General features: G+C 42.4%; 1 protein-coding gene across 5 annotated transcripts; it reads right to left on the bottom strand.

Moving 5' to 3' along the window:
* On the bottom strand, positions 1-27,086 carry GJC1 (gap junction protein gamma 1). Of its 5 annotated transcripts, XM_084615785.1 has the most exons (4): positions 25,503-25,639; positions 13,940-14,126; positions 1,633-1,708; positions 1-1,501 (listed from the first exon to the last, which is right to left on the bottom strand). In XM_084615785.1, the coding sequence occupies exon 4, from the start codon at positions 1,480-1,482 to the stop codon at positions 301-303; it is 1,182 nt and encodes a 393-aa protein (XP_084471911.1). In that variant the 5' UTR covers positions 1,483-1,501; positions 1,633-1,708; positions 13,940-14,126; positions 25,503-25,639; the 3' UTR covers positions 1-300. The 5 variants fall into 5 exon arrangements, with proteins under 5 accessions (XP_084471911.1, XP_084471910.1, XP_084471912.1 ...); XM_084615784.1 differs by lacking the exons at positions 13,940-14,126; positions 25,503-25,639 and adding an exon at positions 26,964-27,086; XM_084615786.1 differs by lacking the exon at positions 13,940-14,126 and having other exon boundaries at positions 25,474-25,639.
* Between the last annotated feature and the right edge of the window lie 222 nt (positions 27,087-27,308).

Here is a 27,308-nt window from a genome sequence, read left to right as displayed (position 1 = left end):
GAGGTCCAACATACAAATACAAAAATTGTGCATAATAAATGCACCATAATACTGTACATACAGTGTAAACCGTTCAACAAGAATGATTTAAATATACCTGTTCTTCTCCTGACCTGGAAGACACAAGAATAAAATTCTGTAACTCTAGGACATGTGCATAAACACTTTTTGAGAGCTTGGATTGCCAGCCAACAGTATCCCTGAAGATAAACAGAGTCAAATGTTCACTTAATGAAAGTAATTATTCAGTGAATTGCTGGTTATCATTAACTAAGAAAAAAAGTACAAGTTCAGCCAACATTAAATCCAGACAGAGGTCTTTCCATCTCCCGATTTGCTACTGGCGCTACTTTTGTTTGAGCCTGCTCTGGATTTCTTCTCTCTGGAACTGCTGGGATTTGTTTGGTTATTATATGCCTGGATTGCAAGGTCCAGACGTTCCTGAGCCACTTTAATCTCCCTCTGCAGATTTTCTAGGTCAGCTGGAATGTTTTCTTCGTTGCTCCCATACTGCTGTTCCTGAGCTATATTAGCTTTGTTTTGCTTGTAGGCCATTTTGGCATTGGACAATTCAGTATATTGGATTTGATCTGGCTTGACTGCAATGTTATAGCCAGGAGGAGCAGATGGAGTATTCCAAGTAAAAGGGTAGTTATAGGTACCAGAGTCTTCCAGCTCTTTTCTTTTATTGTTTAATGTGTCTCGGATTGTACCAAATCCCAAATGGAGCATCTCCCAGACATTCAAAAGTAAACACAGGCAGCTTACGCCATACATTATTAAAAGGAAAATGGTCTTTTCAGTAGGCCTTGAAATGAAACAATCTATCTTGTGTGGGCATGGTTTCCTGCTACATATAAATGTGGGGCTGACTTCGAACCCATACAAAAAATATTGACCAACAAGAAAGCCAACTTCGAACATAGTCCTAGACAGCAGCTGCAGCACATAGATTTTCATAAGCCCATCCTCTCGAATTCGCCGCCTACCATCATGTTTAGCTTTAGTGAGGGCTGGCTGCTGCTTGTTCTCCTGCTCACTTTCTAGCTCTATTTCTGGGTACATCATTGGATCTTCTTCGTGGTCATCCTCTGTCTCCTCCAAACCACGGTGTTGTTTCCAGCGCATTGAAAAGGTTTTGTTCCTGGTTCTTTTGTCAGGTTCGTTATGTTCCACCATTCTGGCAATTTTATGAATGGCATAGCCTAAATACATCACAGATGGAGTGGCTACAAGAATGATCTGAAACACCCAAAATCTCACATGTGAAAGAGGAGCAAAAGCATCATAGCAAACATTTTCGCATCCTGGTTGTTCCGTGTTGCACACAAACTTGCTTTGTTCATCATAATAGATGGATTCCCCTCCCACAGCAGTAAGGACAATCCGAAAGACAATCAAAACCGTCAGCCAGATTTTGCCAACAAATGTTGAATGATTGTGGATTTCCTCTAACAGACGGGTCAAGAAACTCCAACTCATGGTGGTCAAATCGTTTTATCTTTAAAAAAAGAGACACATGTTAAGAGTTTAAAACGCTCAGCCCCAATACTGCCACCATTTAGTCAAGAGAGCAAGGAAATTTAATCATCCATACAAAAATGCTACCTCTAAACTCTTTTGCTGTCTCACCTGTTATCCAGAATCTCTACCAGCCAAAATTTGCGTGAAGAATCTAAGTTTCCTTTGTAGGTTTTCAAGAATGCCACTACAAATAAAGAAGGAAAAAAAAATTCTTAAGTCCCAATCCACAAACAACTGTTTCCAAAGTTATTACAAAAAGGTGGGATAAACATGCTGATGCTGCTGTACCTCGAATTTGAATAAAAGTGACTGTTTAGACATTTAGGCTGAGATTCTCAAAGCAACCAATGGGATACAAAAGCCCAATTATCATGAAATGTAATGGGAATTGAGTATCCAGAACTCACTGTGTACTCTCACTAAAATATTTCATCAACTCTCTTGTACACATGCATTTTAAAAAAAAGATTTAACAAAATCCATCCATTTTCCCCTTGAATTGTGAAAAATACAGCACAGAGAAAGCTGAACAATGCTAGTAACAACATCCTGACAGACAAGAAATTGTAGCAGAAACATAACTGCACCTTTTTCTCAAGGAGGATTTTATTACAAGCCCTTATTCCCAAGCCTAATAAAGTCAATGAGAGTTTTTCTATTAACTTCAGTGGATTCTGAATTAGGCTCCTAGTCAGGCTAATGTAAGTGTAACATTTTCCATTCATTACACAAAACATACTTAAGAAGTGCCTACTCTGAAAGGAGTCACCATGAGATTAATAGGCAGTGCCAGTTAGGGGGGAAAAAGGAAAATGTAACACTTCGGAAAAAGGGAAATCAATAGCAATCAGTAAAAATTACTGAATTTTTAAAGAATTTTAGGAACAAAAGAAATCCTAACAATGGTAACATTACTAGATAAAGATGATAAAACCATTAACAATGATGAAGTAGTATCAAAGGGGTAGCCATGTTAGTCTGTATCCCCAAAAACAACGAGGAGTCCGGTTGTGGCACCTTAAAGACTAACAGATGTATTTGGGCATAAGCTTTTGTGCGTAAAAAACCCACTTCTTCAGATCCATGGAGAAATGATGCAGAAAAGGTCAAAGTGTTCAATAAACATTTCTGTTGTGTATTTGGAAAGCAGCAGGATAATAGACTCACATCACAAGGATGACAAAGTATTTCCAGAGATAAGCTAGGTGAGGTAATATGTTATACTGGACCAACTTCTGTTGGTGAAAGAAACAAACTTTCAGCAAGCTACACAGAGCTATTCTTTAGGTAACCAAGGATGTTAAACTATATCTATTGAGGATACACACATTTAAACCAGCAGACCCGCACAACCTGCACCCAAAAGTCCTACAAGTGTTGGCTGAGGAGATCTCTGCCCTGCTGATGTTAATTTTTAATAAATCTTGAAATACTGAGGAAATTCCAGGAGACTGAAAGAATGATAAAGCTGTGCCAATATGCAAACAGGACAAGCTGATGACCCAGGTAACTACAGGCCAGCTAGTCTGACATAAATCCTGGGCAAAATAATGGGAAAAAATTGATACAGGATGCAATTCATAAATAATTGCAGGATATGAATATAATTAATGCCAGTCAACATGGTTTTATGGAAAAAGATCAGGTCAGACAAACCTAATTTCATTCTTTGTTGAGATTACAAGTTTGGTTGATAATGGTAATTGTGCAGATGCAATATACTTAAGACATTTGTAAGGCATTTGACTTTATACTGCATGGCATTATAGTTAAAAAATTAGCACCATACAATACCAAGACAGTGCACGTTAGATGGATTAAGAACTGGCTAAGTAACAGATCTCAAAATGCGGTCACCAATGGGGAATCTTCATCAAATGGAGTGCTTCTAATTGGGTTCCACTGGAACCAGTACTGTGCTTTTCAACATTTTCATCAAATTAAAATTTGCAGATAACCACAAAGATTCGCAGAACAGTGAATAAGGATGAGGACAGGGCATGGAGCGCATGGTCAGTGGATCCATTCAAACAAAATACATTTTAATTAGAGCTGAGTGAATAATTGGTTTTTTGGTTCAGGGGCTAAGCCTAACCTCTCCTCCAACCCCTCAAATCGGCTTTAACCAAAACAGATTTTTTTTTTTTTCCAGTTTTTCTGAAACAGACAAACAGAAGAGGGAAAAATTCTGTTTCGGGTCAATCAGAATGCTTCATTTGACCCAAAACTACATTTTGTTTTGTTTCAGGTGTTTTTTCACCCTTGTTTAATCAGCTATATTTCAAAATGAAATCCCATTTCATTTCAAAATGGTCAAAAACAAACATTTCAAAATGAAAAGTCAAAACATTTAGTTTTGAAATGGTCAAAATGAACCATTTCAACTTTTTCAAAATGTTTTTCCTTTTTTTATTTCCAAATCTGATCTGAATCTGCAAATAGTTTTGATGCCCTGAAAAATGCATTTTTTTGGGCAAATTTACTATTTCTCGAAATATTTTCACCCAGTTCTAGCTTTAATATAGCCAAATGCAAAGCTGTACATATAGGAGCAAGAAATGCAGGCCACACCTACAGAATGGGGGACTGTATCCTGGAAAGCAGGAACTCTGTAAAGGATTTAGGGGTCATAGTGGGAAAGCAACTCAACATGAGCTCCCAGTCCAATGCTGTGGCAAACAGGGCTAAAGTCATCCTGGGATGTATACACAGAGGACCAATGAGGAGGGTTACGGAGGAGATTTTACCTCTGCATATGGCACTGGTGAAAAGTTGGAGAGAGTGCAGAAAAAAGCCATACAAATGGTTTAAGGGTTGGAGAAAATTGGGTTCTAATTACAACCGAGAGACTTAAAGAGATCAATCTATTTAGACTATCAAAAAGAAGATTGAGAGGTGACTTGATTACAATGAATATGCAGAAAATGGGGAGAAAATACAGGGTACCAAAGGGCTCTTTAATCTAGCAGAGAAAAGCATAACAAGAACCAAGTGGCTGAAAGCTGAAGCCATACAAATTCAAATTAGAAATAAGGCTGAACTCTCCATCTCTTAATGTCTCCAAATCAAGACTAGAGGCCTCTCTGGAAGATATGCTTTAGTCAAAAACAAGTTATTGGGCTCAACATAGGGTAATAGTGAAATGTAATGGCTCGGGACATACAGGAGGTCAGACTAGATGATCTAATTGTCCCTTCTTGCTTTAAACCATACAAATCTAGTTACTTGAGAATTCTGACTGTACAGATGGACCATGTATGATGCTAGTTAATATCTTGGTAGTTGGCCAGTGAGCCACAAAATGTACTTACTTTTTTTTTTTAATTGATGACATCATAACTCAGAGCAAAATTTGGCCCTAAATTTACTTTAAGTAGCCACAATATACATTTGAAATGAATTCAATGAAGTTATACCAGTGTAAATGTGGAGTACAAGCAGAATTTGGCCTTTAATTTCTATCAATGTTCATTCCAAGTTCCCAAGAGCTGAAAACAGAGAAGCCAACTTTTAAAACAGACCAGCTTACAGTATAACAGAGGAAACTGGATCATTAGTTTTAAAAGACATTTATCGTGAAATCTAGCAAGTTTAAGTCCCTTCAGCTGCTTTTCCTACCCATGAACCCTCCCCCCCACTGCCAATTTTTTGTGATTTTACAGCACCACCATTAAAAAAAAAAAATCTCTCATCTTGCTGTGTGTCAAAACATAAAATACGTGGGAAACAGACTAACTGTACACAGTACTTTTAAATGCAAACACAATGAAAATTTCTCTCTCTCTAGGATCTGTCAGTTAGTGATCATAGGTGTGACAAATAACAGGAGGTAAAAAAAAATTACAAATATAAGTGTGATTTTTAAGTTGATTGTATCCTTTAATAGCCTTATGAAACTGGCTGCAGTTACAGAATACATGTCTCTGCCTTTACAACATGTATACTGCAGGACTCGGCTATAACAGTAACCTTCACATACACACTGTACACTTAATACTTCCCATATTTGCTGTTCTGGGAACATTTAACTTAATAACTCTCTACTCTTTGAAACGAAGGCTTATGGACAGAGACACCCATCTGAAAAAAGCAAACTGTCAGCAATTTCCACTAATTTACGTCATGCCACGCAAGGCATTTGAGAGAGACCTTCATTCCTTATATTTATCATAAGTTCATAACACCACTTGGAGCAGCAAAGGCTGCTCAGAGCAGGCAGAGGAGACAATACAAACAGCATGATCTTTTTCTCTGGCTGTAAGTTGGTCCCAACCTACCTGCTTTCGGATGGCTCTCTAAGGAGGAACTGAAAAATGGACTTGGCATAAACACTGACTCAGAGTTGGGATGAATTATTGTAACACTCAGTGGCTGTTTGCAGTGATATATAACACTAGCTCCACTATTCACAGAGTTTGCTAAAGATGTAGGATCTTGGAGAAACAGGTCAGGAGTCAACACTCTATGGGCCAAATCCACTGCCCTGCCCAAGCCTGACTAAATGGGCTTGGAACAAAGGGGTTCTGCAGCAACTGGGTAGAGAATGGAATCCACCCAGTTCCCAGGCTATGGAGTACAAGTAGAGCTGCTCCACACACGCCCCTGTGTACGGAGTCCAGCCAAAAGATCTACAGTCATACCCTTCCCTGTATATGGAGTACAGAGCTCCCATGAACCTGGGCAGACACAGGTACAGCCCTCTTGTGGACGTCACCAGATCCAGCCTCCCATCCCCTGATTCTAAGCCATATGTGACTAAGAGGCCTACCTGACCACGAGGGTTGGTGGATCTCCCTGTGTATTATGGCTGAACTTTCCAGTGGAGCCTAAGGGGGTTAGGCTGCCAACTCCCACTGAATTTTAATAGGATATTAGCACCTAACTCTTTTGCACTACATTGAAAAGTTCAACCTTAAATAGTAAGTATGGGTGTGTGCTCATTTGCATCGCGAACAAGCAATCATTTAGGAGGAAGGCACTCAACTTAGGGGATTCCCTCACTACCCACATCTTATCACATCTTCTCCAATTAAATTAGGTTCATTCATGTTCTTCAAATCATATTCACTTCATTTTGCTTTCAAACAATTTAGCAGCTGTGTGCTGAGAAGAATGTGGGAGTTACCAATGAACTTACCAAATGTCAACCAATTGAGCTTCCAAGAAATGCAGAATGAAATTTAAATTGGCCCCAAAGGCCAATTAAAATGACTAATCGTGACTATTCATTCAAATCTCATTTCTATTCAAACATCAGAGATCATAAGATGTACAAGAGCTTGAGAGGAAGGGAAATAGCTTCCTTTTCTTTCATTTAAAAATTAGCAAGATCTTATTGCTCATGAAGAGAAGGAATAAAAGTCACTGGCTTGTGCTGAACCCAATACAGGCACCGTGCAAGCTTCCCCAACACAGCATGGTCAACAGGCATCTATCTTGACCTGCAATTCAGTTCCCAAGTCCCTCCTGAATTAGACAAGCGGAACTGTGTAGGAGTTTTGCAATGCTGACAAATGGAGACTGTTCTCAGTGGTACCAGATGACAGAACAAGGAGCAATGGTCTCAAGTTGCAGTGGGGGAGGTTTAGGTTGGATATTAGGGAAAAAAAATTCACTAGGAGGGTGGTGAAGCACTGGAATGGGTTACCTAAGGAGGTGGTAGAATCTCCTTCCTTTGAGGTTTTTAAAGTCAGGCTTGACAAAGCCCTGGCTGGGATGATTTAGTTGGGGATTGGTTTGACCTCCTGAGGTCCCTTCCAACCCTGATATTCTATGATTCTATGCCTGGGATGAGACGATGTAATATTATTAAGCTTCCTTCACTTGTGACATGAAACGGGATTTGATCCCAACTCTCCACTAATCCCCGGCGCCACTGACCCCAGAGCTGTTAATTAAAGTTTATGATTTTACACAGCTGAAATAGATGCATGTAAAACCAGCCGCACTGGATAAAAATTGTTTGTTTCTATGTGTTTATGTAACATTTCCGACTCAGGATTCTACTACTCTTTTTTTTTTAAAACCCTGTTTTTCAAATATCTGGGCTATTCAGTCTATCTTGCAAGTCTCATGTGACATGTAAAAAACAGAAAAGGGCTCAGAAAAAGCCAGACTGTCAATGTCTATTTGGAGAAGATTCCTGAACAGACATTTGACAACTTGTCTTATTCTGCCCTCACATTTTGGGCATTTTAACAAGGTTCTGTTGATTCCCTACATCATTTCCCCAGAGTTTAAAGTTGTATGTTAAATATGAGACCTTAGATCCAATCCTGCCTATAAACAAGACTTTAAAATGGGATATAAATAGGTTTTGCAAGGAACAGAGTTTTATGAATACATGTTTGTAATCGTCAATTTCACTGTACATGCACCAAGAGATGAAAAATATTTCCAACAATAAAAATGGAAATTTAAAGACAGACAGAAAAATGTTGATTGAGAACTTATTAGAGTTTGATTTAAGGGTATTTACTTTGTATATTTTGACAAGTGAGGTTGACAATTCGTGTTTTAACTGTTATAAAGCTTTAACTTTTTGAATCTCGGCTACTCTCTACTGTCATTCAATAATTGTCTGACTCCCTCCATTGTCTGACCCTCCATAATTTGCTGCAACTGTGAAAATTTAAATTGATAAAAATAGGGAAAAATGCTTTAAAATAAACATCAATATTATCTGTCAAAACTTTTAAAAAAATAAACATCGAATTCTGCCAAGCCTAGATACAACCATGAAATACTTGTGCTGTCAAAAAAAACAAAGAGGTCAAGTTCAGGTCTTTCCTTTTTGAACAATCCACATTATGTAAACCAGATTAGAACACAAACCTAAATTTACAGCTAAGGAATGATCCTCCAAGTAGCCTGCTGTGCCCTATAGGTAACACGAACATGGATGCAAAAGTGGCCTTCAATTTAGGAATGCTCGCCTACAGTTCAGGTAACACAGTTCACATGAAAGCATTACATGCTTCATTATGTCCAAAAAGGTGGTTTCCAGTGCAATGTGTGAGGAAGAATAACAACTCCCATTAACAAAAATTGACTAAGACTCCTGTCCATCATGATGCAATTAATTCTGATTTTGGGTGTGTATGTATGTGTGTGAGGAGGGAAATCAATAGTTCTTTCCGTTCCTCCACCTAATCTAACTGCTGTGGGCTCCCTACATGAGAAGAAACCCCTGCTTTCTCAGGAACTTATCACAGTGCTATGCACACACACAGAGGATCCAAGTTTCCCAGAACAGGCCCACATAACAAGCACATTTCAACAGCACAGGAACAAGCTCTCCAGAAACCTGTTCACATCCAGCTATCAGGCTAGGAGGAATCAAATTGTCCAGTAGCTTGGGAGAAGAAAACCCACAGTGAAGACAAGTATTGCTGCCTGCCAGACAACTAAAACTTCTGGGTATATCTATTGTCTGTCTGTCAAATCTGACTTGAGGCAGAAAATAGAAGCTGATCTTTCCCCTCAGTTTCCTTGTAACTGCTATCCCACAGTAGTTTATTTTATTCATTCATTCATTTGTATTTTGATTGTGGCAACACGAGCTCACAGCCCAATTTCTGGGCACACTCAGATCAGTGAGACATTAGTCTCAAAAATTTACAACACAGTCGCAACAACTGGCTGCAGTAAATAGCCAATCCCCCATTTTTCAACCACCACCATGGCACAGCACAGAGCAGACTCAAAGGCAATGTCCCCAACCAAGCTCTTAGCAACAAGTCCTTCACATCCAGACCATCTCAGGAAGAAGCCTGCAAGTCAGCAAGCAGCTCCCACTAACCGACAAAGCATGCAAGTTCCAATGTGAAGGAACCTACATGGACAGTCTCCAAAACAATTGATATAGGGACTGCTGTCAGCACTGTAGAAGATCCCAAATGTCAGAAGCTACACAGGGACAAAAGGTGATTATCATTTCAGTTGTCAGGCTTTATACAAGCCACTGCCAATTGCATTCAGAGGTGAACAGCGAGCTAGTGAAGCACAACTGTAATGAACTCAGAAAAATCTGCCCCTCTCAGAAAGCAGCTTGCAGAGTTGTGCCTTAGCGGAACCTTCTGAATGGTCTTTGAGGGTAGATGCAAGGAGAGCAAGTCGCCACAGTCCAGCCTAGAGGTGACAGAGGCACAGAGAACTATGGTGAGATCTGTACCCCAGAGAAAAGTTCAAATTCTCCCAGCCAAGCAAAACTAGGAAAAAGCTCTGCTACCTAGCAATCGAGGAATGGAGAAGAGTTCAAAAGAATGCCTAGACTGTAAATCTCTCTGACAACTGATGGGTATATGCTCTCAGCAGAGAGAACTGAGAGCACTTGAGAAATCCACCAAAGGCTTCCTCCTCCTTAGCAGCTCCACCTCCATCTCCCGAGAGTAAGCTTGAGTCAGCTAACCTGCATCCATGCCCTGTCTCAGTCAGGCACCAGGAAAAGGAGACTTCACTTTCTGGATGTGACGAAAGACAGACCCAAAGGACCACAACACACTGAGTGCACGACAACCCCAAACCCCTCTCCTTATCTCCCAAAGGGAACCCTCCTGTGTGTTAAGTATGGGTGACGACACAGGCCTGCAGAAATCTACCCCACAAGGCAGCTAAGCCAAATATCACCCTCGGGGACATTTCATGAGAGAGAAAGAAGCCACAAAAGAGCAACTCTGTCCATGCTTGGCAGTCTGCAGGCAAGTCAACAGCACCTTGTGGTCAACTGTATCGAAGACTGTAAACAAAGACAACCACATTGGCATGAAACCTGACCCATCTCTCACCAGATTACGATGGTTAAAGAAATCAGTACAGTCTCTGAACCACACACACAGAGGCCTGAAGCCAGATTGGCAAGAATGGTGTGCTGAGAAAAATCAAGAGACCAGAGCTGCTTCACCACATTGTTCTCGAGCTGCTTCCCCACCAAGGGAACATCTGACAGATAACTGAGCAATCCCACAGACTCTGCTCAGGGAACCACTGCTTGAATTTGGCAGTTTTGTCAGTTGAGGGAAGCAGATATCCTTTCTACGAATCTCCATGAGTTGTAGACCCCAAATCCTCCCAGCCATGAAACACAAGGATTCTGTCAGGTTGCAGCATTTATACTACACTCATTGCTTTGACGTATGAGTGCTTTCTTAGCCTGCTCCTGCGCCCACAAAGACAGCCAATCGGGTGCTAAAAAGGTGCAATTTACCTGCAAATTTTAGTGGAGAAGTTTGACTGTATCTGTGCAGACAGCCTGGATTTAACAGGCTGTCCAGCACTTTGAAATCCCTGCTGGCCTAGGCTTTGCAGGAAAGGAAAACTTTCTAAGCTTCTGCCACAGCACAGGAGTGCAAGACACCTTCTACAGTAAGCACTGAACTCTGAGCAGCAGGGCTGCCACCAGTGAGCAGAGCTGAACGGCCCTCTTCACAAACTGCTTCATCTACTGCAAGTTTTCTGTCTACCAAAGTGACTTATGAGCAGCATGTGTAGGGAGGGGTCATCTGTGCTCAGGGATAAAAGAGGACTACACTGTCCTACTGAACCATCAGCAGAGTTTTCTAAACCACGCTGTATCCAACACACATACCAGGTAGGCACCATACAGCACCACATGGACAACAGGTGTTTAGCCAGGGGCACTCTTTCCAAAGTTCAGTATCGGTGCAAATAATTTAATGGAACAAGAGGAGATTAGCAGGTTGGGCAGGCAACTCATCATCCATTCCTTCTGCAAACTATTAGCCAGCTGCCTCCGTTTCCCTGTAAATGCTATCAAATACGAGAACTGACTGAAGCTTCAGCTCCACTAAATCAGTTGCACCACCTGCTTTGTTTCGGGGAAAGCGAATAGCGTAAGCTGGAGCTGGTTGCTGGAGTACAGTCAATGCTGGGACACACATTTCAATTTAACAGGAGTTTAAAAACCTCTATTTTCTAAAAATACTCATAAGAATTATCCCAAACCCCCAAATAATGGAATGCAAGCGTTGAGTAATATTTGAATTTTTATGGTAGTTTGACAAAAAATGGGTGAAGACTAAGAGAACAAAAAATTCAAAATTACCACTTTCTAAAAATGTGATTGAGCATCTGATCTTTTCTGGACCCCTTTTCCAATAAATCTGAAATTCTAGGCTTTACACCATATATTGTTCCTCACGTGCTAATTACTACAATATCGGTTTTGCTTTGGTTGTATTTGTTCGTCTAATGATTTTTCACTTTTTAAAATAACCGAAAAGAAATGCGCCAGAGGGTAATCAGTTGTATATAGAAGGGGAAAAAGACCTTCATGGACCATATCCTGTAGCCTGGAGAAAACTACATTAAGCTAGGAGCCTAGATTGTGAGAGTTCAAACCTTGCCTCTATTAACTGCTGTTTATATTTCCATGTATTTCACCACCCTTATTATTAAGTAAGGCCATGAAACCTACCAGCAACCTCCAAAACCTTAATGCATATTAACTTCCCAACTGCACAGAATGTGAGACAGTTAGATGCATCGATCTGCTGATACAAGAGCATACAAAGTCACTGCTAAGGTTTTGCAGCAGAGTGCAAGCTGGGAGACATACTACTTTTAGGAGAGGGAAGTGAATGTTTATGTTGGAGTGTGTTACCAACAGCACTGTAGGTAATGTGAACATGTCATTGAAGCCAAGAGACTTCTTTAATTTCTTATTTCCATGCTTTCAAGATTTTGGGTGGGTAGGGTGTATCCTGATACAAGTTCAACCCTCATTAAATTAAGTTTTTGCTTGTGTATACACACCTTACTTGAATGCAACATGGGACAGAATTACTGCTTAGTAAGATTATTATTCAACTTCAGCCTCAGCACAGACACACTGTGCAGTCAGAAAAGGAGTACTTGTGGCACCTTAGAGACTAATCAATTTATTTGAGCATGAGCTTTCGTGAGCTACAGCTCACTTCATCGGATGCATACTGTGGAAGACATTATATACACAGAGACCATGAAACAATACCTCCTCCCACCCCACTCTCCTGCTGGTAATAGCTTATCTAAAGTGATCATCAATGCTGGAAATGGCCCAACTTGATGATCACTTTAGATAAGCTATTACCAGCAGGAGAGTGGGGTGGGAGGAGGTATTGTTTCATGGTCTCTGTGTATATAATGTCTTCCACAGTATGCATCCGATGAAGTGAGCTGTAGCTCACGAAAGCTCATGCTCAAATAAATTGGTTAGTCTCTAAGGTGCCACAAGTACTCCTTTTCTTTTTGCGAATACAGACTAACACGGCTGTTACTCTGAAACCTGTCACTGTGCAGTCAGGGGCACAAAATTTTAAGTGCTAGCCAGATCAGATCAGATCAGCAGTTTGTCCTTACAAGCGGGACTTCACAAACACACAACTCAGGACACATCGAAATCTTTAAAAACTCCATTTGGATATTTAAAAAAATAGTGGCAAACATACATTCTCTTGTCAGACAACCAAGCTTGAGATCCAGGTTGTCCTCAGACAAGACACTATATTTCCAAGACTGGGCAGGTTTACACTATAAAATATGGATCCCAATAATCTCCCACTTGCTTTAGAATCACAGAATATCAGGGTTGGAAGGGACCTCAGGAGGTCATCTAGTCCAACCCCCTGCTCAAAGCAGGACCAATCCCCAACTAAATCATCCCAGCCAGGGCTTTGTCAAGCCTGACCTTAAAAACTTCTAAGGAAGGAGATTTCACCACCTCCCTAGGTAACGCATTCCAGTGTTTTACCACTCTCCTAGTGAAAAAGTTTTTCCTAATATACAACCTAAACCTCCCCCACTGCAACTTCAGACCATTACTCCTCGTTCTGTCATCTGCTACCACTGAGAACAGTCTAGAGCCATCCTCTTTGGAACCCCCTTTCAGGTACTTGAAAGCAGCTATCAAATCCCCCCTCATTCTTCTCTTCCGCAGACTAAACAATCCCAGTTCCCTCAGCCTCTCCTCATAAGTCATGTGTTCCAGTCCCCTAATCATTGTCGTTGCCCTCCACTGGATGTTTTCCAATTTTTTCACATCCTTCTTGTAGTGTGGGGCCCAAAACCGGACACAGTACTCCAGATGAGGCCTCACCAATGTTGAATAGAGGGGAACGATCACGTCCCTCGATCTGCTGGCAATGCCCCTACTCATACAACCCAAAATGCCATTGGCCTTCTTGGCAACAAGGGCACACTGCTGACTCATATCCAGCTTCTCGTCCACTGTAACCCCCAGGTCCTTTTCTGCAGAACTGCTGCCTAGCCATTTACAACAATAAAAATTTAAGAGGAGACTGTAAAGATAGAGAAGAATGTTAAAACATTCTAGACAAGCTAGTTTTTGTTCTAAATGCTTCAACATACATCCATACTATTCGCTGTAATACATGTGTACAAAGGGCCATGACATTACCTGGTGTAACTGATTTACCCGCACTTTGAAAGAGCGGCAGCACTGGTCTGTCCAGACTGATGTAACTGGTTTCTGATTGAGACATCAGCAATCCTGCTTAATACAAAGACGATTTGTGCCCCTGCCACATCTTCTGCTTCATTCACTCAGAAAGAAAGGACAGACGGGAGCTCTTCATCCATAGTAGCTGCCAGCAGGATGTGGGAACAAGGAAGCACTGATTATCTGCTGGTTTATCATTTCTAAGGCACCATTTACACTAGGAAATTTCCCCTTGCCTGACTTGGTAGAATCAGGTTTCAATTGTATAGGGATGCTGAAAACAATTTCCTTCCCATCACTTCATCTATGCTACCAGGGCAGCTGTTTTGACTACCATTGCTAGCTGATAACCATTATCAGCAATAGGTTAATTTCCTAGTGCACCCGGGACAAGTCACAAGTAGATCACAAAAGACAGCACCTCCTCAGTAAGCATGTGCTAGACATAAACACAGCATACACAAACCAATCAGCTGGAGTAAGACAATAATAAAGTAAAAACAACTGTGCCACTGGTAATTATTGGTAGACAAGTCACACTTACTGGATTAGTGTTTGCTTAGCAGCTGAATTTCGCTTCCCTCCTCTTTCAGAAGGTAGCACAGGGATTCGTCCAAGGTAATATATACTCAGCCCTGAACGCCAGTGAAAATAGCCAAATTTGCTGACACTGAGGTCAGTAAGAATTTTGCCATAGACTGCAACGGGAGTAGGATCAGGCCATTCTGTAAAAAAGCTGAATTGCGGCATGGAAATGTCGAGCTGAAGAGATGGAAAGTTCCAGTGAAGGGGGCAGCAGGAACACAGAAAAAGACTTGATCTGGAGCAGGACTAGGGAAGATAATTTTTAGACTGATGGAGTGAAAGTGGAGATACTTGCAGAGTTTTTTTGTACATTTGAATTTATTTTTTTAATAAAGTATTTTTATTTGGGTTCTGTTGAAGTTTTCAGTTGTAAGAGTATTTCCACTTTTAAAAGTGTTTTAACCTCAGTATCTTCGCATTTGCCTGGGTATCTGTTTTAAATGGATGTCTGCTTTTAACCAAAAGTGTACATGTATTTTTAAAAATAGTTGAAAAATGTTTGAAGTGAGAACTGGGAGATTATTTTTACTTCAATACAATCAAAAAGGAAGTTGTTTTATACAAGAGAGCACAGCCTGAAGACAAATGTATTCCATGCCCATAAACCCTGGTCAGTGTTAGTTTGAAAGGATGAGTACAAAGTTAACACAATTGTTTAACTGGGAAGGGAGTGGCATTATCACCCTGACCTCCTAAAAGTGTCTCTTCCAATTAAATGGCCTGATCCTACCATCCTTACTCACATGAGAAGTGCTGACTATTTGCACAAGTACGGTTTTCAGGAGTCACCATTAACCCTTAAAATAAAAAGGACACACACACCAGAAATTCAATGCATCATTCAGGTCCTTTGGATAGCATACTGTTCTATAAATACATACCATGAGTGAAAGTAAGAGAGGGAATGAGAATGCAGGGTGGTGTGATGTAAAACACTTTATAAATGGTGATTAGATACACAGATGCTTCACCAATGAGTTAGCAATGGCCACATTATTCACAAGTGGCCAAGTCATGGGTGAGTTATTCAGAGCTCCCCAAATGATGCCAATAAAGCCATTACGCCAAACGGCACTATCATTTATTCTGTAGATGCCACATATTTTAGAAGTACTTCACGGTTTAATTTCTCTTTTTAAATAAAGAATAATTATTTTCCACATCCCTTCACCTGTAAAGCTCAGGTCCTTTACTAACATCAATCCAACTGCACAGACAGAGGAAAAACACATGTAATAAATTTAAGAATCCTCTAAAAAGTGACCTAAAATTGATCCTCCTAACATAGTATCATACTACTAAAGTCTCAGGAGTTTCCAGGAACCTTTCAAATAACATAAAGTGCCCAAGTCCAGCCCTTCATCAACCACTGAATTATATTAGACTCATAGACTTTAAGGTCAGACGGGACCATTGTGACCATCTAGTCTGATCTCCTGCATATTGCAGGCCACCGAACCTCACCCATTCCTAAAATAGACCCATAATCTCTGGCTGAGTTACTGAAGTCCTCAAATCATGGTTTAAAGTCTTCAGGTTACAGACAATTCACCATTTATACTAGTTTAAACGTGATTCATGACCCATGCTGCAGAGAAAGGCGAACCCCCCCCCCCACACACACACACACAGGGTCTTGACCAATCTGACCCAGGGGGAAATTCCTTCCCAACCCCAAATATGGCAATCAGTTTGTTAGACCCTATCACTAATCCACTGCTGAATGTCACCAGTTCTGCTCCTCTTACCAGTACAAATTTCCACATTTGGAGAGTAAAGAGGAATCAATATGCCAACAGGCTGTTTCTTGAATGAGAAATGGCAACTGTTTGAAGTGTTGAGAAGTTTTAAAATAGGGGACAAGGATTAGTGGTTAGAGTACAGGTGAGAGTTGGGGCAAAGGTGAATAATAACATGCAATGTATCACCTGTTCAGCAGCACCAAATATGTGGTGTTTGCATAAAAGAGTTTGGTATGTAACACTTGCCGATTGCCTGTTATGAAGTTTACATTTCCTTTTGAGGACTGGAGCCCAGACAAGTACCATACGCTGTTATAATTCTGTTGTCTGACACACCTGTATCTAAAAAGGTGAAACTAATTTCTGTGATAGTTCAAGACCAATCCCATGTCCTTATTTAGGCAAAACTGCTGTTAAGAAAGGAATGCAGGATTTAGCCTCATTTCCTATGTGGAAATTTAGATCCCAATTCAGCAAGTCACTTAAGCACATGCCTAACTTTAAACTTGTGAGCAATCCCACTGACACCAATTGCACCACTTAGTTAGACAGGTTTCAGAGCAGCAGTCGTGTTAGTCTGTATTTGCAAAAAGAAAAGGAGGACTTGTGGCACCTTAGAGACTAACCAATTTATTTGAGCATAAGCTTTCGTGAGCTACAGCTCACTTCATTGGATGCATTCGAAAGCTTATGCTCAAATAAATTGGTTAGTCTCTAAGGTGCCACAAGTCCTCCTTTTCTTTTTAGTTAGACACATGCTTAAAGACCTTCCTGACTTTGGGCCTTGGAGGTGAACTAAAAGACACTGAAAATAGGTATTTAAAATGGAAGTGTTCACAAGTTAATCCTGGTGGTGTAAATGGAGCTGCTAATATTAAACTTGCACTGGAATAGATGTGTGTCTGTGTTTTGAAGCATCTGTTCAAGTTTAAGCATATAAAACATTTTTCAGTCCAATGATTCCATAGGGAAATGCCTCAAACATCAGCTCAGCTGACTCAAATTTTTCATTGCATTTCCCTATGACCATAAATACACCATTACTTCAAATATATCTTTTTATTTATAGCTTTAGAAAATAAGCTTCTAATTCATTTTATCACATAAATCCTGAGATGTTAATTTAAACATCACCACTACTTAAAAAATATCTACTAGCCCATAGTCCAACATGTTTTATAGCTAGCCTTTAACTAAGCAATATACATTTTCAGCAGGCAAAATGCAGTTGGTCTTTTTGCTACTGTGCAATGGTAAGTATTGTATCTTGCTGCAGAAAAGCTCTGAACTTTAAATTAAACACACAATCCTCCCTCCAAAAAGTTTTACTTCTGAAAATATCACTTTATTAGAATGTCACCATGCTCTGTTACCAAAACACACTTGGCAGCATGCTAATTTAAAATAGTTCATAAAGACTTGGTGGTCCTTTGCCCTTATTTTTCATTTGTGATTAAATTCAGAGTATTTGCAATAGCTGATTTCATGATTCATTTAATTTTTTTCTGAACCTCAAAAGACTTCTGAAAGTCAAAAAGAAACTCTCACCTAGATCTCCATGCTCTCTAGCCCCACCCAGAACACACAAACACATACCACAACTTAGCAAAACCCATGCAAGAATTCAATCCTTATCAGGCATACAGAGTCTTTGTCTAAGAAAGAATTCCTCTTCATAAGTTTTGAAAAGTTGGATTGGTTTGAAACTCAGCGAAAACCATCTTAAGAGACCATTCACAAGACTGACAGAAACGGGTAGCTTAGCAGAAGTAGGTCTAATATCAAAACTGTACTCAACATGTTTGGAATCTTTGATAGTCTCTTAAAACAGATTTATCTATAATCAAATCAAAAACAACTTCCCAAACCTATAAAAAGAAGTTTATTGTTGGACCAAGACCTTGCATGTGACATTTCAAATTCAGAGCAAAATGTTACAGTCCTATCACCAGCAGGAGAGTGAATTTGTGTGGGGGGGTGGAGGGTGAGAAAACCTGGATTTGTGCTGGAAATGGCCCACCTGATGATCACTTTAGATAAGCTATTACCAGCAGGACAGTGGGGTGGGAGGAGGTATTGTTTCATATTCTCTGTGTATATATAAAGTCTGCTGCAGTTTCCACGGTATGCATCCGATGAAGTGAGCTGTAGCTCACGAAAGCTTATGCTCAAATAAATTGGTTAGTCTCTAAGGTGCCACAAGTACTCCTTTTCTTTTTGCGAATACAGACTAACACGGCTGCTACTCTGAAACCAGTCAAATTACAGCTACTCAAACAGAAAAGGGAGATATTGAAAACGGAAAAAAGTTCCTTTCACAGGAGTTGTAGATATACTTGTAAAAGACACATTCCTAATCTTGATGTAATTCAGTCAAAACACTCTAAAATGGTGATCAGTCTGAATGTACAGCTGACTTGGTTCATGAACAGCACCTGAACCTTTGCTGTGTATCCTGCATACCCCTGATTGAGAACCACTGTTTTTAGCACTCCATTCAAAAGACTGTCAGGGTGCTCTACAACTACTCAGGTAATAGCTGGCTTAAAACCATTCTGATCTGCCCAAGCAAAACTTGCTGCTACTGATGTTTCAAAGTCTTAAAACAGCTGCTATCATATTTATACCCTTCTTCATCTCCCCCCTTCACCCCCATCCTTGCAATTGGACCACAGAATATATAGCTCTCATAGGTACAGCTTAGTTTCATTAGAAGGAAACAAAAACACACAACAACAACAAAAAAGAGTTGATCACCCCAAAAGTACACCTCCTAGCCAGCCCCATATGTGCTATACTGCATTCAGAAATAAACCTTTTTCCAGCTTGCACCTTGAATTATTCCACTAAGCTTTATAGAAGTTATATCAAATGAATTTTGGGGAGAAAAGGACAGACTGTACGTACATCAGTCCTTCAGGAGGTCGCACCTTAGAGCGGAGAGTATGCAGCTGTGTACTTCCATATTTCCTGTCTAGGCACACAGAGAAGTCAGACAGCGCCTCTGTTGCTAAATCCAGGTTGGGAACAGTCTCTTCTCTTCTTAGCCCAGGGGTTCTCAAACTGGGGGTCGGGACCCCTCAGGGGGTCGCAAGGTTATCATGTGGGGCCTCACGAGCTGTCAGCCTTCACCCCAAAGCCCGCTTTGCCTCCAGCATTTATAATGGTGTTAAATATATAAAAAGTGTTTTTAATTTATAAGGGGAGGGTCACACTCAGAGGCATGCTATGTGCAAGGGGTCACCAGGACAAAAGTTTGAGAACCACTGTCTTAGCCTATCACCATTTTAACAGTTTTACATAAATGTAGTAAGAGAAGGTGATTTAAGGCAGCTATTTGCAACCTCATTTTGGCGCTGCTGGTAGAATTTAAAATTTGGGGCCAAAAGGTCATGAGATCAAGTTCTCACACTGGGATTGGTACTTGCACCAAATGCTTGCAGGCTGTTTAGGAGAGTAGGGGTGGGGATGGGGAGAAGCAGGATAGATCTGATGAGGTTCAACAAGGACAAGTGCAGAGTCCTGCACTTAGGACGGAAGAATCCCATGCACCGCTACAGACTAGGGACCGAGTGGCTAGGCAGCAGTTCTGCAGAAAGGGACCTAGGGGTTACAAGTGGACGAGAAGCTGGATACAAGACAACAGTGTGCCCTTGTTGCCAAGAAGGCTAACAGCATTTTCATAGAATCATAGAATATCAGGGTTGGAAGGGACCCCAGAAGATCATCTAGTCCAACCCCCTGCTCGAAGCAGGACCAATTCCCAGTTAAATCATTCCAGCCAGGGCTTTGTCAAGCCTGACCTTAAAAACCTCTAAGGAAGGAGATTCTACCACCTCCCTAGATAACGCATTCCAGTGTTTCACCACCCTCTTAGTGAAAAAGTTTTTCCTAATATCCAATCTAAACCTCCCCCACTGCAACTTGAGACCATTACTCCTCGTTCTGTCATCTGCTACCATTGAGAACAGTCTAGAGCCATCCTCTTTGGAACCCCCTTTCAGGTAGTTGAAAGCAGCTATCAAATCCCCCCTCATTCTTCTCCTCTGCAGGCTAAACAATCCCAGCTCCCTCAGCCTCTCCTCATAACTCATGTGTTCCAGACCCCTAATCATTTTTCTTGCCCTTCGCTGGACTCTCTCCAATTTATCCACATCCTTCTTGAAGTGTGGGGCCCAAAACTGGACACAGTACTCCAGATGAGGCCTCACCAATGTCGAATAGAGGGGAACGATCACGTCCCTCGATCTGTATAAGGCTGTATAAGTAGGGGCTTTATAAGGGCTGTATAAGTAGGGGCATTGCCAGCAGATCAAGGGACGTGATTGTTCCCCTCTATTCGACATTGGTGAGGCCTCATCTGGAGTACTGTGTCCAGTTTTGGGCCCCACACTACAAGGAGAATGTGGAAAAATTGGAAAGCATCCAGTGGAGGGCAACAAAAATCATTAGGAGACTGGAACACATGAGTTATGACGAGAGGCTGAGGGAACTGGGATTGTTTAGTCTGCGGAAGAGAAGAATGAGGGGGGATTTGATAGCTGCTTTCAACTACCTGAAAGGGGGTTCCAAAGAGGATGGATCTAGACTGTTCTCAGTGGTAGCAGATGACAGAATGAGGAGTAATGGTCTCAAGTCGCAGTGGGGGAGGTTTAGGTTGGATATTAGGAAAAACTTTTTCACTAGGAGGATGGTGAAGCACTGGAATGGGTTACCGAGGGAGGTGGTGGAATCTCCTTCCTTTGAGGTTTTTAAAGTCAGGCTTGACAAAGCCCTGGCTGGGATGATTTAGTTGGGGATTGGTCCTGCTTTGAGCAGGGGGTTGGACTAGATGACCTCCTGAGGTCCCTTCCAACCCTGATATTCTATGATTCTATGTGCTTCTATAAGTGCATCCTTGCAAGAAAGAATATTAAAGGTCCACCTGCTTATTGCTGTTCTGATGAAAATTAGAGACTCCTTGGTACGTCTTGAAACCAAGAGAAAGTAACCCTGTGATTTGGGGCAAATATTCTCTATCAAGCAAAAAAGCAAGTGCTAATGCTGAAGGCTGTGTTAACATTACCCAATCTTTGCACTACCAGTATATAACATATTCCCTCCAATGCCAAAACATATATATGAAAGTAAATTTTTTTCTACTTAGAAAAGGAAGAGATTGCATTACAACTAATTCAGAGATATTCAAGGCTTAAAGTCTATATGGCCATAATCTGATATTTATTTGGCATATGTACTGCTAGTTGGATTCTGCTTCCCCAGACCGCAGACAAGCTGCAGCTGGGTACTTATGGGGGACACATCCTGAGTACCAATCCATTGTTCCCCCCCCCAATAATCTGATACAAATACTTAATGCCAACACAGAAGTTTCACCTCCAACGATGGCCAAAAATCCTATCTAGTTTAAAAAAGAATATCTAAAATCCTTTTTCATCTATAAAACTATAGCTTTGCACAACAAAAACAGCTCAGATCTATGGACTAACTACTTGGAAAGATTTACAGTCTTGGTTCTTAGTAAAAAACAGCTCTGATAACAAAAGACATTTTACAATTACATTTTCTAGACTCCTGCACTTTTTGGCTCAGGAATATATACGCATTTAGTCTTAATGTGCGTCAGCTGCTTAAGTTTTCCATGCAATCCTTTCTGTCTGCTCACTAAGCAAGCCTTTTTCACATTTAAAACCTAAGGGAAAGATTTTCAAATAGAAGTTAGGCACTTAATTCCTATTGATTTTCACCGAGTTAGGTGCCTTTGAAAATCTTCCCCCAAATCTAGTATATGTTACTCCCTGCAACTTCCAACTTTTTGTACATTTTAAAAGTTAATTTTTAATAGCCCAGAGAATTAATTTGATAAAATAACCTCTAAGTTGTTGACAATTCAAATGATCAAGTTACTTCAACAACAGCTAAGTGGGGCTCTTTGGTTCACTTTGGAAAGTTTTCAAACTAGAAAAACTATTGTAGTATTGTAGCTGGCCCACACTCATCAGCTAAGGTCACTTTGAAAACTTACTTTTAAATAATAATTATGAAGAGCAAATTCAAACAGCAAATTCAAGGCTGCCTTTTGAACTCTGCTACAAAAGAGCATGATCTATAAAAATAGCTTTGATAGGATTGATTTCACTAGACACATATTGTTAAAGCTTCCCTTTTACCTCTGTGATCACGATAGGCTGTTGTTGAAATTGCAGCACACTTGAAACCAAAATTCCACAAAGTAAGAGAAGCGGATCGGATTTTTTTAACAGAAAGAGAGGGGAAAGACAGAAGCAGCACAGAATTATTGCTAAAATTTACTCACATGGTTCACTGGTTCCTAGTGGAAAAAATATTAGACTCAATGCGAGGAGACGTCAAGTGTTGTACCAAAAGGACAAAGACAAGATACTCAAAATTATATTGTTGAATGTGTAGAAATAAAAATCTGTGAGCATCTATTTCAGCTAGGGTGAATATTAAAGTGCTCTTGAAAAAAAATATTGACAGAAGAAGCTAAAACACAAGAAAGTCGTTTTCCAGCACAATTATTGTTTGAGAACCTCGTAGCACAGCCCCCTTCCTCCTCCCCCTATATTGTGCAGACAAATTGCAATGCAAGTCAGAACAACTCCAGGGGGATACCATGGGTTTTCCTCTCATACTGGAGCCTGAAAACCTTTATGACAATGATCAGTAATGATGAGAAAAGCAAACTCCAGTCTCTTTCTAGCTCTAACCTCTCTCAACCAATTATTTCAGCAAAGTAGTTTAGGCAATAATATTTCATTAATCTTTTCCCTCCCCTCTAATTATAGCAGATATCTCAGACTCTGTGTGTGCAGGCATAGCTACTGGGAAGCAAAATGCAACCATGACAGAGACACAGAAACAAAGCTGTTGAAAAAAATAATGCCGATCTATCACCAAACCATGGCCAACCCACCAGCACCACCACAGCCCAACAAATTCAACCCTCACCCAAAAGCACAATCTCTTTGCAACTGCAGGTTGCTTGATAGGTTTATTTTAAGCACAACCACTCCTCCCCCAATTCAAATAAGAATTTAAATGATAAATATTTTTATTATCTAAAAACAACCAAAACAAAAAAGAAACCAAAACAAACTTGCACTCACTTCACCTGGTCTCACTGGGGCTTGAGCGTGAAAGCAAAAGGGGGACAGGATCCTAGCTGAAAGGACTGAATACCAACCCCAGAAAATAATGGGGAGCACTCAGAAGGAAAAATTGTTTTCCTAATCAGATGGCTTGCTCCATCAACACAAGAGTTTCCCCTCAATACTTCTGCCATGCTCACTCTGGATACATTAACTCCAGCTTGGCTCTTTACTGCTCTCAGAAGGTTCTTCCAATTTGCTACTTTGGCTATGTCTATATTACGCCACTTTTAGCGACAGGGTTATGTCGCTCCAGCCACGTCACTAAAAGGCACACAGTGTAGCCGCTGTTTGTCGGGTCTCCTGCTGACAAAAATCTTCCATCCCCAACAAGCAGTGTTAGCGTTGTAAGAGCTTTTCACACTGGTGCTTATCCTCAGCAACACTTTTGTCTTTCAGGGGTGTGTGTCTGTGTGTGTATTTTAACACCTCTAAAGACAAAAGTTTTGTCATTCAGTTGCCAGCATAGACATAGCCTTACATTCCTCCCCCATCTTTAACTAGCATTTAACTGGCATTAACTAGCTGAAGACTCTGTTCATAGCCCTACACTTTATCTATAACCCTCTTTTGTTAATAGGGTTCATAATAAATGCTCTAAAAGGGTTTTGAACAGTGTTGGATTTGGGCTATTTTCCAAACTATAGACATTTATAAGAGACAAGAGGGTCCCCACTTTTGCCTTCCACCTCTTCAAAGAATCATAGAATATCAGGGTTGGAAGGGACCTCAGGAGGTCATCTAGTCCAACCCCCTGCTCACAGCAGCACCAGTCCCCAACTAAATCTTCCCCTCTCCCTTGTCAGTCCTCTCTCTGACAAGGGCCAACTCCCTGCATGAACCTCATCCATATGATCAGCAGGGTATTTACATGCCGTAGAGGGCCCTACCCCTGCCTGTCACCTGGGGGTCTCTGTCCATCCTGTAAATGCAGTCAGGGCACTAGCCCACTGGGGGGCCTAAGCAGGAATATTTCCTCCCCCAATAAAACACATACTAATAATGAATGGGGAGGGCAAGGAATTGCTTAGTCTGCTTATGCCTAGCACTGGCTCTGCTGAGCTGCATCCCCGCAGCACCGGGGGCAACCAGGGAACCACTGGGAAGTTTAATATTTCAAAACTCACAGGACGGGAAGCAACTTGTAAACTACCCTGAGTCCCTGATACACACCTGATGTCCTCTCCTCCCCCTCCCCCCTCAGCCCCACTGTCCCCCCCAACCCTGCCAGCCCCAGTACCCCCAACCAACTCCCCCAGCCCCAGTGCCCAGCAGCCAACCCCCCCACAGCCTCACTGCCCCCCCAGCCCTGCCAGCCCCAGTACCCCCAACCAACGTCTACCAGCCCCAGTGCCCCCTGCCAGCCCCAGTGCTCCCCCAACCCTGCCAGCCCCACTGCCCTGCCAACTTCCACCAGCCCCAGTGCCCCCAACCAACCCCCCCAGCCCCAATGCCCCCAACCAACCCCCCCAGCCCCAGTGCCCCCAACCAACCCCCCCAGCCCCAATGCCCCCAGCCAACCCCCAGCCCCAGTGCTCAGCAGCCAACCCCCCCACAGCCTCACTGCCCCCCCAGCCCTGCCAGCCCCAGTACCCCCAACCAACGTCTACCAGCCCCAGTGCCCCCTGCCAGCCCCAGTGCTCCCCCAACCCTGCCAGCCCCACTGCCCTGCCAACTTCCACCAGCCCCAGTGCCCCCAACCAACCCCCCCAGCCCCAATGCCCCCAACCAACCCCCCCAGCCAACCCCCTGCCTCAATGCCCCCCAACCCTGCCAGCTCCACTGCCCCCGCCAACCCCCGCCAGCCCCAGTGCCCCCAACCAACCCCCCCCAGCCCCAATGCCCCCAACCAACCCCCCCCAGCCCCAATGCCCCCAGCCAACCCCCAGCCCCAGTGCTCAGCAGCCAACCCCCCTGCCTCAATGCCCCCCCAACCCCGCCAGCCCCAGTTCCCCCAGCCAACCCCCCCACCTCACTGCCCCCCCCAACCCACCCCCGCCAGCCCCGGTGTCCGCCGCTCACTCGCTCGCCCCGAGCGGCTCCCGGGCACGGTCCGGGCGGGGTCTCTGGGCGGCCCGTGCCCGGGGAGGGGGCCGGGAGCCGCCCCGCATCGCTCCCCTCAGCCGGCCGGACCCCGGGCTCGGAGCCTCCTGGGGCCCCCCCGCCCGGGGAGGGCAGCGGGGCGCATGCGCAGCTGCCCGTCGGTCTGCAAGGGGTGGGCGGCGGCGCGGGGCGCGCGTGGCTGGGCAGCAGTTGCCGGGCTCCGGTGGTTTGCACGCGCCGTGCCAGTTGCCCCCTACAAGGCGGTGTTTGCACGCGCGATGCCATTTGCGCGCACCGTGCAAGGCGTTTGCACGCGCGATACCAGTTGCGCGCACCGTGCAAGGCGTTTGCACGCGCGATGCCAGTTGCACGCTGTAAGCGCCTGGGTGACGCCAGTTGCACACGGATATCGGCTGCACACTGCAAGTTGCTTGCCTGATGCTAGTTATATACTTTGTGAGGTGTTTCTCTCTGTTAATTTCATCCCATTGCTCTTCCTCAAACCCCTTGCACACCCCAATACAGCTGTTCCCCAGACTTGAAGGGTGTTCAACACATCCTTTCTCAATGCTGAGATAGGTATCGCCTCCCCTTAGTCATCACTGAAGGAAGCTATGCATATTTAGCTCTTTTGACCTTCTAAATCAGTGGTTTTCAAACTTTTTTTTCATTTTCAGACCCCTAAAAAAGTTTAAATGGCGATGCGGACCCCTTTGGAAATCTTAGACACAGTGCGCAGACTGCCGCGGGCCGCGGAGCACAGGCTGAAAACCACTGTTCTAAATCATTCCCCCCCCCAGCTCCCCACCACTTCTGAACTGCTCTTCTCCCAACGCCACCAGTTTGTCAGGATCTTTCTGGGGATAAGCGCTCAGAACTGAATGCAACGGGGTCTATTGTTCTGCTTTGAACATTCATTTCTGGTTAGATGTTGGCATCAAGATAGGATGACCAGATGTCCCGATTTTATACTGACAGTCCAGATTTTGGGGTCTTTTTCTTATATATATTACCTCCCACCCCATCCCGATTTTTCACATTTGCTGTCGGGTCACCCTAATCCAAGGTCTCCTGAAAGCAATTTATTTAAAACAACATTTTAAAAAAATGGGATCCCCCCCACTCCAAAATATATAAAACATTTTAAAAAGTAATTATTCTATAGCTTCCCTCCACTTCTCAGAGAGACAAGGTGCGAGAGGTAATCTCTTTTATTGGACCAACTTCTGTTAGTGAGAGACACAAGTTTTCCAGCTTGTCACAGAGCTTGTCTCCCTCACCAACAGAAGCTGGTCCAATAAAAGAGAGTATCTCCCGCATTTTAGCTCTCTAATATCCTGGGACCCCCATGGCTACAGCTACACCGCATCTTTCTACTTATGACAGTTTGAAAACTAATTTGAAACAGCAATAATAATAATAACAAAACAGGACTAGTACCTTCTGCGCGGTTCCTTTCATCGGGAAGCTGACCCACACAGAAATACAGCCATGTCTGCAGAGGATAGAGGCAGCTGTTTAGCAGAGAATACCACACTTCAGGGCAGGAAGTGCAGAAGAACGCTATATCCAATTGAAATGACAGGCGTGGTGTAAGAGGGCAGAATGCAGAACCGACGTCCGAATTCTGCCAGGACACTGGAGTAATATTGGTAACTCCTTTCTTCAAAATGCTTATTACATCAATAGGAGATACAAGTCTCATTTATACAGTCACACCCATTCATTTCACATTAATTTCAAGGCAATTTTTAAAATAAACTATCTTACTTAATGACAGGTTTC

The sequence above is a fragment of the Lepidochelys olivacea genome (genome assembly GCF_965140295.1).
Source record: "Lepidochelys olivacea isolate rLepOli2 genome assembly, chromosome: 27".
Classification (NCBI taxonomy): Eukaryota; Metazoa; Chordata; order Testudines; family Cheloniidae; genus Lepidochelys; species Lepidochelys olivacea.
The sequence above is the reverse complement of the archived record's forward strand: the minus strand, read 5'-3'. Positions and strand labels throughout refer to the sequence as shown.